At 37.2% G+C, this 15413-nt stretch overlaps 1 protein-coding gene across 1 annotated transcript; it reads right to left on the bottom strand.

The window, feature by feature from the left end:
- Positions 1-5149: 5149 nt before the first annotated feature.
- LOC140227833 (allatostatin-A receptor-like) lies at positions 5150-6256 on the bottom strand. The gene has a single exon (XM_072308227.1). It carries the CDS (start codon positions 6254-6256, stop codon positions 5150-5152), a length of 1107 nt encoding a protein of 368 aa, XP_072164328.1.
- Between the last annotated feature and the right edge of the window lie 9157 nt (positions 6257-15413).

Below are 15413 nucleotides of genomic sequence, written 5' to 3'. Positions count from 1 at the left end.
GATAATTTTGATAACATCTTCAAAACTATTCTTGTTTTTGTAGCCAGTGCAGTATCATTGAAGACTTAATTTTTGTGTTTTTGATGATGACCTAACTTAAGAAAAAACAATGGAAATGGCGTTTATCTTTTCATTTGTATTCAAACTCTTCAAATTAATGCACTTTAAATTGATGGAACGCCTGCACTTTAATCATTAGAGAATTATTTATCAATGAGTATAAATAATGAAATGCAAACTCCAAGCAAGAAGTTAATGTATGGTCACTTCAATCTGGTGTATCATCCGTGAAGACGTTGAATTAAAGTATGCACACACACACACACACACACACACACACACACACACACGAACGTATATATATATATATTATATACATACATACATACATACATACATATGTTTATTTGTTAAATCCCCAAACCTTATGGTGGTTCTATGTAAAGTGCAAACAAAGTGAAATCTTGAGGTGTGAATTTCTTCAGTATGTCTCCTGAGATCGCAACTGATGATTTATGATTTAACAATAGTTTTTATATTTTTCCGGCATGTTTGTTAAAAGATATAGATCAGCACTTGCAATTTTACAAATTTCATTTGTAGAGGGAGACATATTAAAGAGAATTAACACCTTAACCTTCACCCCTCTGCTTAAATATTCGTTTCTATTAATTCATGATTCGCTTTCATTAATTTCCGACATGTTTGTTAAATCACAGATCAGCAGTTGTGATCGTACAAATTTCATTTGTTAGAGGGAAAACAAAGGAGATTCACATCTCAACCTTCACCCCTCTACGCAATGCTCTCTTGCTTTCAAAGTGAAATCTTAACTGTCAGATCTGCATATATTCGTTCAAAGCTGTGTCTTTATTAAACGCTGATGCGGTAACACGTCATTTCCTTCATTGAAATCGGTGTGGTTATTTCCCAGAAAGCAAGTGAAAGTGCCAGTGAAAGTGATCAAATTTTTCTTTAATCCTTTAGTTTGAATGTACATAGCAATTTTCTCACAGAAAGACAAGGAACATCAGAAGCGCAATCGTAATTCTATAAAATGTTGTGGTAGATATATTTTGCTATAATAAAACCTTAATGATGTCACATGTCGAATGTCATGGCAACTGCATATTGTAAGAAAGATTATTAATAAACGGGTACATGCGCGTACAAATGCCACCATAATATATACATTATATAGCGTTAAATGCCTATATTTCGTCATAATATTCGATGATGCATTTAAACATTTTATTTTTGAAAACACAGCGTTCAGGTATAAGACGAATTCATGACGTACTTCTACGTTTGTTTCCTCTCCCCTCCTCAAATACTATCGTCATTGATAAGATAATCACATGCAATGTCTTGTTTATAGCGCCATATAAACGATGGTGTTTTGCCTAGGTCTTTGCTGTGTGTCTTTGTAGAATTTCCGCGTTTAAACATTCATATCTCGGAACACGTGAGTGCTGAAAGCCGGAAACCGAGACACGTTTTATCCCTCGTGAGTAGCCATGCGGTGAGGATTCCCATAATTTGATTTGTGTATGTATGTGTGTGGTTGTGTGTGCGGTTGTTTGTGTGTGTGAGTTGTGTGTGTGAGTTGTGTGTGTGGTGTGTGTGTTTATTTGGTCCTTTGCCCTTGCAATCGACACATCCACATCAACCACGATTCAAGGGATAATATCTAAGATCTGCTTTCAAGCCATCAACTTATATTTTTTTTTTTATCTTTTTTTTTTTTTTTTTGGGGGGGGGGGGGGGCTTTGAGCTGAAGTATCCTAATCATCCATGCAACTTGCGTCTATCACCGACCTTTTGTGCACTTTTCATCACTTAATGCAATTGGCATGACGTTCTATTTATACTGCGAAGAATGACGATAAATGCAGGCAAATGGCAAGCCAATCAATTACGACTTCTGAGAATACAGGGAGAAGTTGCGTTTTTTTTTTTTTAAGATCGGAAATGGAAAACATCGTAATATGCTCAATTGCGTTGTCTTATTCTCCCACTTGGTCACATAATAATGACTGCGAATGTGTAATCTGAAAACCACTCAATTTCGATTTCTTTAAATTGCAGAATTTCTCTCCTTGAAAATGTATGGCGTACTAAAAACAGCGTTTTTTGCCCTAATTTGTTGCTGTTCTATTTACAGTCCGATAAGCTTCGATCCGGAATAAACATGTCTCAACATGTCACTGTCTCTCTCTCTCGCTTTCTCTCTCAATGTCCATGTGTCCCTCTGTTCATCTAATTTTCAAGATGGAATAACTATTAACTGGCATATTCATGACCTGTAACAAACATCACTCCGGTCATCCATCATAGTCAGTGATATTAATTCAGGAATACAACACATTGACAACAAATCCTTTCTTTCCGCCCTTTTGCGCCTCATTCAAAACAGAACCATCAAGATAAAAATGCACAATGTCATTCTGTTCCTTCTAGAAACTGCTCCAGAATACTCTATTATCATCATAACTCTTTGCAAACATGACACGTAAAGTCATTTCTGTAAGTATCATGCCCCTCCAAAACGCTCAAACCTGTGTCCTTTCATGTGTGAACAAGATTCATGTTATACCACACTGTCTTGAAAGATGAGGTCATTTTGAAATTTAACTGTACCCGAAGCTTAGTCCCTAAAGTTCATAGTATTTTTTGAAATCTCGGCACGACTGTCTTTTGTGTGTGTGTGTGTGTGTGTGTGTGTGTTCTTTATTTTGTATTCTTTCTACCCTATCTCCCCCCCCCTCTATCTCTCTCCTTGCTCTCTCAATGTGTATACTTTTTCTCCTGCGCTTCTATTACATCTGATATGTCTAAGGCCTGTTGAAACTATAGTGCGTAAGTGTGAAAGTAAAATGTCTATGTTCTTTTCGAAAAAAATGAAATGAAATTTGAATTGAATTGAATTGAAGTGTATATTAAAACACCAAAGTATTTGCCGTCAAATTAGTTACTTTTAGCCCAACGAAAAAAAAAGGATACCATGATTACGTATAATCACAGGCATTATTGATCTCACTTTGTAGTCGTGTCATGCTAACAGTACCACGAAAATGACAACGAACATGCATGACGTTTCCATGAGCCTCATATGAAAATAAATTATATGCGTATATATAAAGTATTAATCATAAGAATTGTGAACTTATCTAAAAATGATATAGACAGATGAATAACCTTTTCCATGCTAAACTCGATCCATAAACCAAGCATTTAGGCTAAATGCCCTGATAGAATTTGGCAGATACTGTTTGCATTTATTGTTCCATATTTCACATTGATATACAAGTTTACATTCCATTTTATATCAAAGGAGATGTCCGACACAAAATAGTCAGAAAATAGTCACAATATTTCAGATGTAAAGAAACAAAATAATACCCACGCAAAGATGAATAACGTGTAATATGGGGAGGTAATTATTCAAATTTATGAAATTCTTCCGTCGAGGCGTTTTCATCGCAACTGATTGACAATTGCCCTACATCGACGTAAATAAGCACTGAATTACGCAGCACCCGCTGCAGCTATAAGGATTAGAACTAACACTTGCTGTCTGGCGAAAGCTCGGTGGTCTGCTGGAGATGACGCCTGTCTGGTGATCAGGAGATCGTAGATTCGAATCCTGCTCGAGTATGTACGCCCATGATTTTTTTATCATGGCTACTACTAAAACACTGACCAATTCAGTGCTTATTTACGTCGATGTAGGGTAATTTGTCAATCATTTGCAATGGGGAGGTAATGTTCACTATGCTTGTTATGTAAAACATAATAAATAGTGGCGTTATTCCGGAGGTTCGTTAATCGGAAAATGGAAAATGATCCGCTATTCTGAAGGTTTTTATATCCAAAGGGGGAAAAAAAAGAAACAAAAAAGTGAGTACTAACGAACCTTTGGAATTCAAACTTTTTCTTTTTCTTTTTTGACTGATGAACCTTCGGAATAATGAACCGTATTGCATTTTCGGAATTACGAACCTTTGGAAAAACAAACTTTCGGAATAACGAATCTGCGGAAAAATGAACCTCCGGAATAATGTGCTGTAACCATAATTATTGGAAACGGAATAAAAAGTAGAAGCTTGTAGAATGCAGATATCCAAAGTTATGATTTTAAGGGTTTGCTACAACGTACTGATGAAAACAAAAAGAAAAAAAATGAAGAAACATACGAAAAACTAAATGTCGATAATGTATTGCTTGTGATTGTAAAAGTAAACGTAAGGTTACAAAGCTTGTAAACAATTTGGTCAAACAAATTGAGCCACCCGCGCGAGACTTCATTGTGAGCACACAATGATAATTCCAGTGAACAGGTTATAGGACAATTAAACATTATATTCTTAAGATACTGGCTTTGAGACTTACCTCGAAGAAAATAAGAAGGAACTCAAAAAAATTGGCTGAAACAGAACAGAATCTAATTATTCCAAAATGAGGCGCCAATAGAAAGAAATGTCAAAAAACTGGTACGAACTTGGAAAAATGGTTGGATCCGCTTTGTTTTGAAGGGGAAGTATGGTTATCACCGATGATCACTAGGGGTCTTTTTTTAAGAAACATTGGGGATAATGTTCTATAGGCTGGTCGCCAATATTTATACATATAGATATTACAACGTGATACAAAAAAAAATACAATTTTTTTTTTTCAAATTAGTACGTGAGAGTAAGAGGCTAAAGGAGGTTTCAAGTATAGGAAATTGCTTTCAAATAACGATGAGGACCATGATGTGCAGAGATTAGTATTTTGAATAGAACATGAACTCTTTTTACGAGGAACACGGCATTTGACGAATCTAACTTCCGAAACTGTTCAAGAATAGACGTCTTATAGAGCATGGACGACAGAATGCTATAACAGTTGTGTTCCAGCTTTTTGATATTATTCTAATCGTTTTTATAATTCATAAGAAATCAAGTGTTGTAAATTATTGCATGACAGTATAAACTTCGCATATTTAGCCTCTACTCGTTACGATCTCTTCTGGACATTACAATATCATCGATTTTCCTAGATGATTTCTGAAATATATTTGGGCCTGAAATCCGTTTGTCAGCAAGACTGCTAACCTGACTGCATCCCGCTTTCTCTTTCTCTCTTTTTTTAATGAAAGGAAAAGGGCCTACTTAACATCCAGCGTGAAAATATCTTGGGTGGAACGAGGTTTCTGGCTCAACGGCTCCTCAAAGATGGGTGCGGTACTCGTGCTGGTTCCCCCAAAGAACGATCGCACCGCATCCCGGAACCGAGGGTGGCGGAGTGTGTAGAGAAAGGGGTTGATGCAGGAATTGCAAAAGGCAATGGCGATCGAGACTCGGTTGAAAGGGCTGTAGAGGTACGTGGCCGGGATGATCCGCAGGTTGTAGGCGAGGAAAGCGATCTGGTTCGGTGACCAGCAGAGTACGTAGATCAGCACGATGGTGAAGGTGAGAGTTAGCACTCGATCACGGGCAGCTGTGTGGAACGACGCCGTCGACCTCTGAGCGGCGCCGGTCTTGAACTTCGTAGCGGCGCGGTTGAGGGAACGGACGATGGCGAGCTGTGAACACAGCATGGTGACCGTCGGGATGGCGAACTGGACGGCGAAGGTGTAAAGCCCGAAAGTGACGTCCAGTTCTCGATTCGGCATGGTGAAGACGCAGTCTCCGGTGGCGCCGTCAACCTTGTTGATAAAGAGGACCGGACTCATGGACAGGGCCGCCCAAATCCACACAGATATGATGACCAGGGAGACGCGTCCCCGAGTGACGAGCCTCTTAAAGCGGATCGGGTAGACGACGGCCAGGAACCGGTCAAACGACACGGTCAGCAGACTGTAAATGGACGCCGTGACCGACGTCCACATGAAATAATCGCCGCGCATGAACTTGCAGAAGAGCGACCCCGCCAACGACGTCGGCATGGACCTCACAGTAGGGTACGGCAGGAGGAATAACGACGTCAAAAAGTCTGCGATGGCCAGATTTCCCACAAGGGTGTCCGTGGATCGACCCCGTGATGGACGACAGAAGATGACGATGACCACGAGGAGGTTTCCAGAAATACCGAGGATGCTGGTAACCAACTCGCATATCTCGTACCAGGACCACACCATTTCGTTCCATGACCACGGGAAAGATCGTGTCACTGTTATAGCTGTTAAGGTATTACTGTCGCTGCCTGTCAGCTCATAGTCAAGTAGTTGCGCTTCGGTTGCAACATCTACATGTACATTGTCGTACTGTGCCATGGTATGTGAAGGTTTCTCGTTCTTGTCCTATGGATGAAACAGTACGATACCGTGAAGCAAGTCAAGAATGCAGTTTCCCTGAAAATCGTCTTTAATCGGTCATAATCTACTAGATAGATATTTGTGTGTGTGTGTGTTTAAAGTGATGCATCTATCAAGTATTTCTTTTAAAAAAAAAATGAAAACCAGATCACGTAAATCTAACAACTTCAGTTTACAGCATTTTCAGTTTCAGATCGAGCTGCATTAAGGCAATCACTACAGTAAAACTCTGACAGAAGTCGGAAAGAACGTACAGAAAGCTTGTGACTGTTGAGTGTCTGTACGAAACATCTGACATGGCGTCACATACATGTTGTCCAAACATTATAGCCAAATTTAATAGCAGTCTTCGTCCTGTGATTCTGAATTTCTATGGTTATATCTAATGAATGTATCCTGATTTTCCCATTGTTTTACCCGACTTCTTCTGTCATGCAGGATGTTTCAGCGGTGTCACGTGTGATATTGAGCAGAAATCAATAAGACAACTTTGGTTTAAAAAACAAATAATGAACAATGCACCGACAACCGATAACGTCGGAGTCTCGTGATGCCTGTCGTGTTGTTTATTTGTTTGTTTGTTTATCAATATAATCAGTATGAGACAAAAAGGACGCATTGATATTTCAGTAAATTATTATCATCATTGCCCTACTTTGATAAAACAAAAAAAGAATTAGAGTCTTGTGTTTTAATTAATGCCTTTATTCAAAATATTCTTCTTCTTCTTCTTTTTATTCATTCGTTACGTAATCTATAATGGTCTAGGTCTCAGTCATGCACGTCCAATATAAATTTGACGTCAAGCTGAACAGCCATGATGAGGGAAAGATTCACAGGAAAAGAATGAAGAAAGAAAAAAAAATATTAAAGCTGAAGAGCAAGTTAAACGCTGAAACAATTTTCTGGAAAGCCACGTCCTCCCTGAGCCCTGTTTTATGAAGAGTTATAATTGATTATATAGTTGTTTTCTATCATAAGTCTATGGCAGCCTGTGTAGTAAGTGAATTTATAATCGATTGTATCTTTTGATAAAACGGGGCCCAGATGTATAATATGCTTTGAAAGTATGTGAACATCATTAGTCCCTTGGAGCCAAGGTCGATATCTCTCAAAACGCAACCGGAGCTAATGATTAGCCTATGTCACTATGGTTACTATAGTATGAAGGGAAATTTTGAAATGAAATGCGTTGACATTACGAAAAAATCTACAGGGCTCATAACATCGCTGCGCCACTTGTATGTGGTTTAATTATATTACATATCTATAATACATCACATGCATTAAAGGCACATTGTTACTCATTCATGTCGTCCTTCGCGGCTATTGTGTGAAGACTGATTTCTATAGCTCATTACATGCCTCAAGCCGCGACAAAAAAAAAAGGGGGGGGGGGAAGCTAATGCTAATAAAAGGTGTGTGAGGGATGTATACCATCGATTAGTGACTGTTAAAAGCCCAGCTAAGATAGAAATGTTGGCGGATGGGGCAGTATTCGAAAGAAAGGGTACGGGCTGAGGCAAGACCAATTAACTTCCCTCACCGAGTGGTATCCAAAGTGCGGTCAACATCTACTACTCTGGAAACAATCTCGAGAAAGCTTTGCTTTTAAGGAAAATTTGAAGCATAAGGCATTGTTGAAACTGTGGGGAAAAATGCAGGATCTTGTCGATAGATTCTATTTTGCTTCAGTATCACAAAATGATTCAGACAATATCAAATCTAGCATGCCTTCTGCCCGAATTATCCACATATTTTAGTGGACTTTAATGCCCTGTGATAAGTGGCTATGATTCTCTATATACATACATGAAATTTACTTTGTGCATGATAAATATGCGCTAAGGTAGAATATAAACTCAACAAAAACACCTTCTCTTAAAATGTGCCAATTTCAGTGAGTAGTTAAAGCCAGCTTTGAGCATGTTGAGTTAATGAAAACGTCAAGCATTAGGTCAGCTGCATCAACGTATCAACGCGGAAGCAAGAAGAAAATGGGAACGTAACGGTTAGTATTTATATGTAAAAAAAAAAAATAGATAAACAAATAACTACAGCGTAATCACATGCCAACGACATGGCTTCGAATGCTTGCTAGTCGATTTGATGGTGGAGTCTTGTTTTTGAATACTTTGTATTTACCAGTGTTTATTTGCCTTTATAGAAAACATGGGTTGAATGAGCGACTAATAAATTGATTAAGTCACATATTGAGTAATGACAGTTAGCCAAGGAGAGATAGTTTACAATTATTATTTACTTATTACTATCTACAGAATAAAATGTGCTACTTTTGTCTTGTTTTTAATTTCTTTCATGAAATCAGTAAATAGATAAGATTGACATCTTTCAGATTCTCCTTCAGAGAAACAAAAGAAATCCTTCTTTGTGTCTCTCTTCCTTTAAAGCGTATTGAGTTTACAGTTTCCTCGTAAAAATTTTCAGTTCTTAGCTACAAACACAGATGTGTAATCAAAACCATCAGTAAATGTTGAGTTTGTCCTCTCTTAAGCGTGAGAAACTGTACAACTCCGGATGTGATAGCTGTTATTTACACCGTTTCCTGACGAGATTCTAAAATCTCCTTGGCAGGTGAAGAAAGTCTATTCGGTACCCGAGGACAAAAGGAAGAACGATCGTCACGTATTGTAGTTGTCATCATTACAGTGACCTACTTTCATTCTTGTTCTTGGGACTCTTTTTCTCGTAAGCTTTTGAAATTGCTTGCCATTTGATCTCATTTTTCGCTCTGCTTTAATTTCCTTGTTGTAATGAGAAGGCGCATTTACGCAATGACAAGTCAGCTGTTAGAGATACAAACATCGTAAAGGATCATCACTATAGGATGGTACAGTTTCGATTGAGATGGGGTTTCACTTTTCCAGCTCCTTTTGATGATATTCTGATTTATACAGCGATAAATTTCTCTTGAAATATGAAAGAGTATATAGTATAATTCTGAAAGGAATTCAAAGTTTATTTGATGAAAACTGATTTGAGATGGGGCCTCAGGTTTCCAATGTTTTTTGACAATGATTTAAGATGATGATGATAAAACTCTTGTGAAATATGAAAGAACATAGAATGCTAAGAGGAATTCAAAGTTTAACTAATGAAAATTGGTTTGAAATGGCTGAGATATCCAAAACAAAGCGATCCTAATGAGAGGTGGGACCCACCTTTTATTAGGATCGCTTTTTTACTTTGGTTTTGGATCTCTGCCATATAAAAAAAAAATCGATTTTCATCAAGTAAATTTCTCTAAGAATTGTACGCTCTTTAAGATTTCATAAAGGAGTTTGTAAGTATCTCGCAAGACGTTAAAAGCTGAATCCTCACCTCAACCAATATCAAACCATCACACTGGTAGAGTGACGTGTTCGAGCTTCCGGCGTAATAATTTTCCGGCGAAAGAATATAAAAAATATAGAATCTGCCTCTCTTTTTTTCTCTTTTACTTGTTAGAATCTTAGTAAAAGACAAGATTATGGGAAGCCATGCAAATTAATCTGACAAATGTAAAATACTAGACGTAAGAGTGATATTTTGACATCACAAGTGTTTGATGATGAATAAATCAGGATTCAGCACAGAGTTTATGCAGAAGGTAATATCGTTACATTCTGAATAATATTCATGACTGCGGTTATCGTAATTTCTTTGTGCTGCTTTCAAAAATCTGGTTAAAATGCATAAAAACGAAGGAAAAAATTATTCAGGAAGCGATTTCTGAGGTGAAGTATATAGGAAAAACGTGATGGTAATAACAAAATCTGAAAATTAAAGCTTGCTCGTTTACCACATACAAATCTCTCTACATAAGGTTTGTTGTTGTTGTTGTTGTTGTTGTTGTTGTTGTTGTTGTTGTTGTTGTTGTTGTTGTTGATGATGATGATATTTTAGCTTGAATATCTTTCTATTTACCTTTATCATTTATTAAACTGCAATAGCCACAACATTATAGAAACCTGGATGCAATGTGGCGGATTGTGCAGAGAGCAAAGGAAATTGTTGGAAAAAAACTCACCGAACTCACCTGTTAATTGCAAGGCACTCTTCATTCATGCAGAAGCGTTGAATTTCCTGAAATGTAAAAATGAATAGATAAATAAAACCAGTGTTGACGGTTTGACGGAGAACGTAGCCCTTGATCACGAAAAACATTGCATTATAGCTCGGGTTCCATTGCCTTTTATACGATCTGGGAAACGAATGGTAGTTAAGTTGAGGCCAACATCATGACGAGTACGTGCTTCCTAATGTGTCAAAGGTCAGGCCTTTTCCCTCCCCCTCAACTATACATTAAAATATCATGATACTATCACAGTGTCATCCATCGAAGTAAAGAGGCACCTGTAATGACTATGAGCCCGGAATCTTTCTGTGAGCCATTTGATTGGTCCTTACCCATATCAACGCCATAAAAAGAGAAAAAAACAACAACAACGAATAGGCACGACTGCTATGACAGAGTTTTTAAGATAAATCATTAAAACTAGGCGAGCCGGATATATGTACTAAATGGAGAGTTGGGGGGGGGGGGGTGGGCAGCAGCGAAAGGGTGATACTTACTGAGTTGTTAAGTTTTCATCTTGCCACACTTGTCACTTGATGGCGATGGATTTGAGATGGGGCGAATGAAAAGAGGAAAAGAGCGATTACTATAATCGCATTATCATTCCGTCCCAACAATTGGGAGATTTCAATAGGTGCCCCGCGAATCGATATATTAAATATTATGAAGAGAGCGTCCTCCAACATCAGTGTGCACGCGGCGAGAATTCGGCATTGAGAGTCAATTTCACTCTCTAATGGAGGCACAGACAGCGGATGGCATGAATAAACTGAAAGTAAAAAGAAAAAAAAAAGAAGACGATCAATAAGCCAGGAGGTTAGCACTAGAATGTTAAGAAAATATCAATTGGTGTAGTTATTAGACAAAATTTCTTCCCCATTAAAAGATCAAAGGGTATGGGTTAACATTTCACTTCTTCAAGATTAAAGGGGCAGGGCAAACTCGACTTTTTCTCACATCGTTCTGTTTTGATAAGTAACATATACGATAATATTTTCGCGGACACAAAAGAGAAAGCAACAGCAAGACAGTTTCTATAATGTTCATTGAAATGTTTCAGGGAGACTGCGCACGAATTCATAATGCATTTACAATTAAACCCTAGCTGTGCCTCCGATATAGACCGAGTTCATTTCCTGTAGACTTCGTGCACGGCACACGCGCTTTCTGTCACCAGTGCCGTTGGGATGTCTTTGTAATGAAAAATTTCTTAATGAAAATGTAGAAAAATGGCAAGAAATGACCTTCAAGACGCACACAACATCAATGTGTTATTAAAAAAAAGTGTATGTGCATGTTTTTCAAATCGTATTCCTGAAAATTACCAAGAGACACTGTTAAATTTGCAATAAATTTTCCCCAAGAACGTATCGTTACATTTTTGTTAGTGTGTTTTTAATTCTATGTATTTTTGTTTGTTTGTTTGCTTGCTTGCTTGCTCGCTTGTTTTTGTTTTTGTTTTGAGGGGGGATCATATTAGTTATCCACGTTGAGACCTATACATTTTTTATTTTAAATTTCTATGCATTTTAAGCAGTTGCCTACGGAATCTTTGTGATGCCCGAGTACCTGTATAGGCATTTCAGATATTTTGTTGTTGATATTGTTGTAGTTGTAAGGATTGGGTTAAAGGGAACCGCAGTCAGTGATTGTACAATATCATAATGTCTTTATGTATAGTTACACAACTGGTATTTTTTGTTTCAAAACGTTGCAGGAATAATTTTGTGTTGCTTAACCCTATAAAGTCCAAGCTATTTTGACCCTTCCCAGGCCGGGGGGGGGGGGGGGGAGAGAGAACATTGTACCTTTCCCATATAACTTCTGTATTAGTTGATGTATCACCGTCATATTTGGCACATGCGTAGAGCAACTCAAACTCTACACAACCCTACATCTGAACTTTCCTAAGGTCATCCATTTAGGGTATATAATATATATAATTATATAAAAACTATATAATTATATATAATTATAAGTAATTATAAATAATTATATAAAAATAATTAAAAGAAATGATTATATAAATATATAAAGAAATACATGTGAAATATTGTCCCAAGTATATGTCTTTATGTTGGACCAATAATTTTCTTGCCACAAACCAAAATCAATTCAAACTTCACTGTTTATCTTGGTTAAGATTTCTCAAGGTCACCTCTCGTCATTTTGGGAGGCTATTCATTACAGCATAAAGACATGTTATGTTATATGAGACCTAAGATGTAGACCTATTTTGGAATATGTACGTGTATCGTTATCATATTTTATTTTTCCGTAATGTTTGAATTTTGAGTTTGCAGATGATTTTAATAAATGATACTACAGGCAAAACTTGTGTGAAAGATTCAAAATGACACCAACTGATAATCTTCGAAAAATACTGGGTTTTTTTTCAATTAACTCTATCATATTTATTATTTGATGCCTATAATGTCACATGAAAGATAAAGGAAATAGTAAGAAAACATTTCAGGGCCATTCACAACAATGATTACTTCATGCTTGTTTTTTAATTCAGCAAATTACAGCAAAGAAAACCCCCATTTTATCCATTATCATATTGTTAACTGAAACTGGAACAGAAAAACACGAAAAATCTGACTGAAATTGCTGTCAGTTTACGTTTGCCATGGCAACCAGCAATAACGGTGACGAATGAAAATATGGTAGGGGGCACAATGTGCCCCCCCCCCCCCCCCGGGGGGGGGGGGTTATAGCGTTAAACGGGAATATACGTAGTTTGGTTAAAATTCAATAAGACAATTTACAATGTAAAATACATCTTATCTAATAAATAATAAATAAATAGACAACATACTGACACCTTTGAAAGTATTGCTCTGAATCCAAAGTACAGGATTGTGCAAGCAAAGGGTTGATGTTGTTGTTAAAATTACACCGAACAAGAACGAAACCCTGCCAATCATTAATATTTTGTCAATTGTTATGTAATGTAACGCCCCACGTCATACAGACCATTTTCAAACTGTCCTTTAACTAATAAATGTAACAGACAGACGTTTCGCCTTTTGCACTGTTTTGTGGAGAATAACATGATAACACGTTTATATATGTCATGGCCAATTTTTAAGTACTGAGTATACATTTTCATGGTGAAGGTTGCGCGCGGGCGAGTGTGTGCGTGAGTGCGTGTGTGTGTTTGTGTGTGTGTGCACTTACCCATGGTGTAAAAGGAGAACACACATACGAATTTTACATTTAAACCGAGGACACACAGAGAACCGGGGACGTAGTCGGTACGCAGACCATTCCAAACGGTCTGATTTTGCATGCTTTTGCATGTAGGGGTACATGACTGTTATAGGTCCTTGATTAGCGTTATTGTAATAAGTCCTCGGTTGGATGGTAATATACGAATAAGTCCTCGGTTGACAAGAGTCCTACTGACACGCAGGTCCTCGGTTATGTGGTAAAATTCTTATGGGTAAAACAGGTTCTCGGTTTCCACCATAGACGCGTACGTGTGTGTGTGTGTGTATTTGAATCTCGACCAAAAATTATACAGCAAGAACATCTGAGCACTTGACCTATTTGTGGTACACACTTCTGAATATTCCCGACCGATCTGATCGGCAAAGGTAGTTATTTCTTTGTGTTGTTAATGTGCACTTTTTCCTCAGCTCTCTCAGGATTAAACCATCTCCTCATGCAAATACCTTATCACAATCTTGTCCCATCTATCTTTTCATAGATGTTTATATGTGCATTTCCGTTTCGAGATTGTCGTGGGAGGGCATGAAAGATACATGGTAATCATGAATACTTTTTTTTTCGATTGCTTATGCCGACGGTGCCACCATAACAGTCGTATATGTGCTTTAAAGGCTAAAAGATCGTTTGTTGTGACTTTTCCCCGATAAGTAATTGCGAGAGATTTCAAAACTGCGCGGGGGCTGCGTTCAAAATTCAAATAACACTAACGTCTGGTTCAGATTGCTCGCCTGAAGTCCTTTGTAAATGCTAATCTATAGCCATGATGACATGCGAGGGAGTATAAAAGGAAATAAGACGGAAGAAAATGAGGTCCAGATGGCAACCTCTGTATGTCTACATCTTATGTCCTAATATATAGATGACGTCAGTATTTCATGGATCCACTACTTATTATCGATATCATATCGCTGACTATACTTTCATGTCGATTGTTGGAATTTGTCTTACTGATTAAATGATATCACAATATACACAAATCCACAGTTACATACGAATATATTTTAAAAGCAGCAACCATACAGGATCTTTTAATATTAACTGTACGTTTTGTATACTCTTTCTACTAGACAACCGTCTCTTTCTGTCAAATGTACGTACCATATTATAATCTAGATTTGAAGCTCTTAGGGCAGTTTTTATCAGCGTGTAGGGTCAAGTCTGATGATTTTCTTCAATCTAAAGATTTGCAGATTTCTTTCCTAAAATTAAAAGGGTCCATTGCACGATTTATTCGGAAAGTATAATGTTTGCGTTAGAATATTAATATACAGTAGAATCCATGCAATTAACACGTGAGTAGACATTCGTATTCTAATCATTCAGTTATACTGATGATTAACCTAGGAAAATAAATGTGTTTGAATTAGAAAGTTCTAAACTTTATTGTATAATGACCGTTCGTGATACAGGAAAAGAGCAGAATTACTTAAACTATTAAAAAGGAATTTTATCCTAATTCGCAATTTGTTAAATATTCTTATTGTGTTGTATTCCTAGTGTAAATACCGATTCTTGAATTTCTACTTTCACCAAAATATGGATGCATAATTCGGCTCTCAATTTCTTATCACAGTGTAATTAGCATTTTGTTTCATTATAGCCATTGATATGTCATAGTATACTCTGCATGATCTGCTATTTTCCCGAAAATGTGTTTTCAATCTATAATCACTACGTAAATTCATTTATATATATTTTTTACGTTATTTTTATACAAACAATCTTGTTATCATAATATGTTTTGATTTCGCGAGCTTTCCGAATACAGCCTCTGATTGACGTGGGTGGCCTTGTTAAAAT

Source organism: Diadema setosum, chromosome 4, assembly GCF_964275005.1.
Source record: "Diadema setosum chromosome 4, eeDiaSeto1, whole genome shotgun sequence".
In the NCBI taxonomy this organism is placed as follows: domain Eukaryota; kingdom Metazoa; phylum Echinodermata; class Echinoidea; order Diadematoida; family Diadematidae; genus Diadema; species Diadema setosum.
This window is presented reverse-complemented; position numbering and strand designations above follow the sequence as displayed.

Excerpts from the sequence above, each read along its gene's own strand:
- LOC140227833 (XM_072308227.1), bottom strand. The coding sequence starts at position 6,256 with ATGGCACAGTACGACAATGTACATGTAGATGTTGCAACCGAAGCGCAA.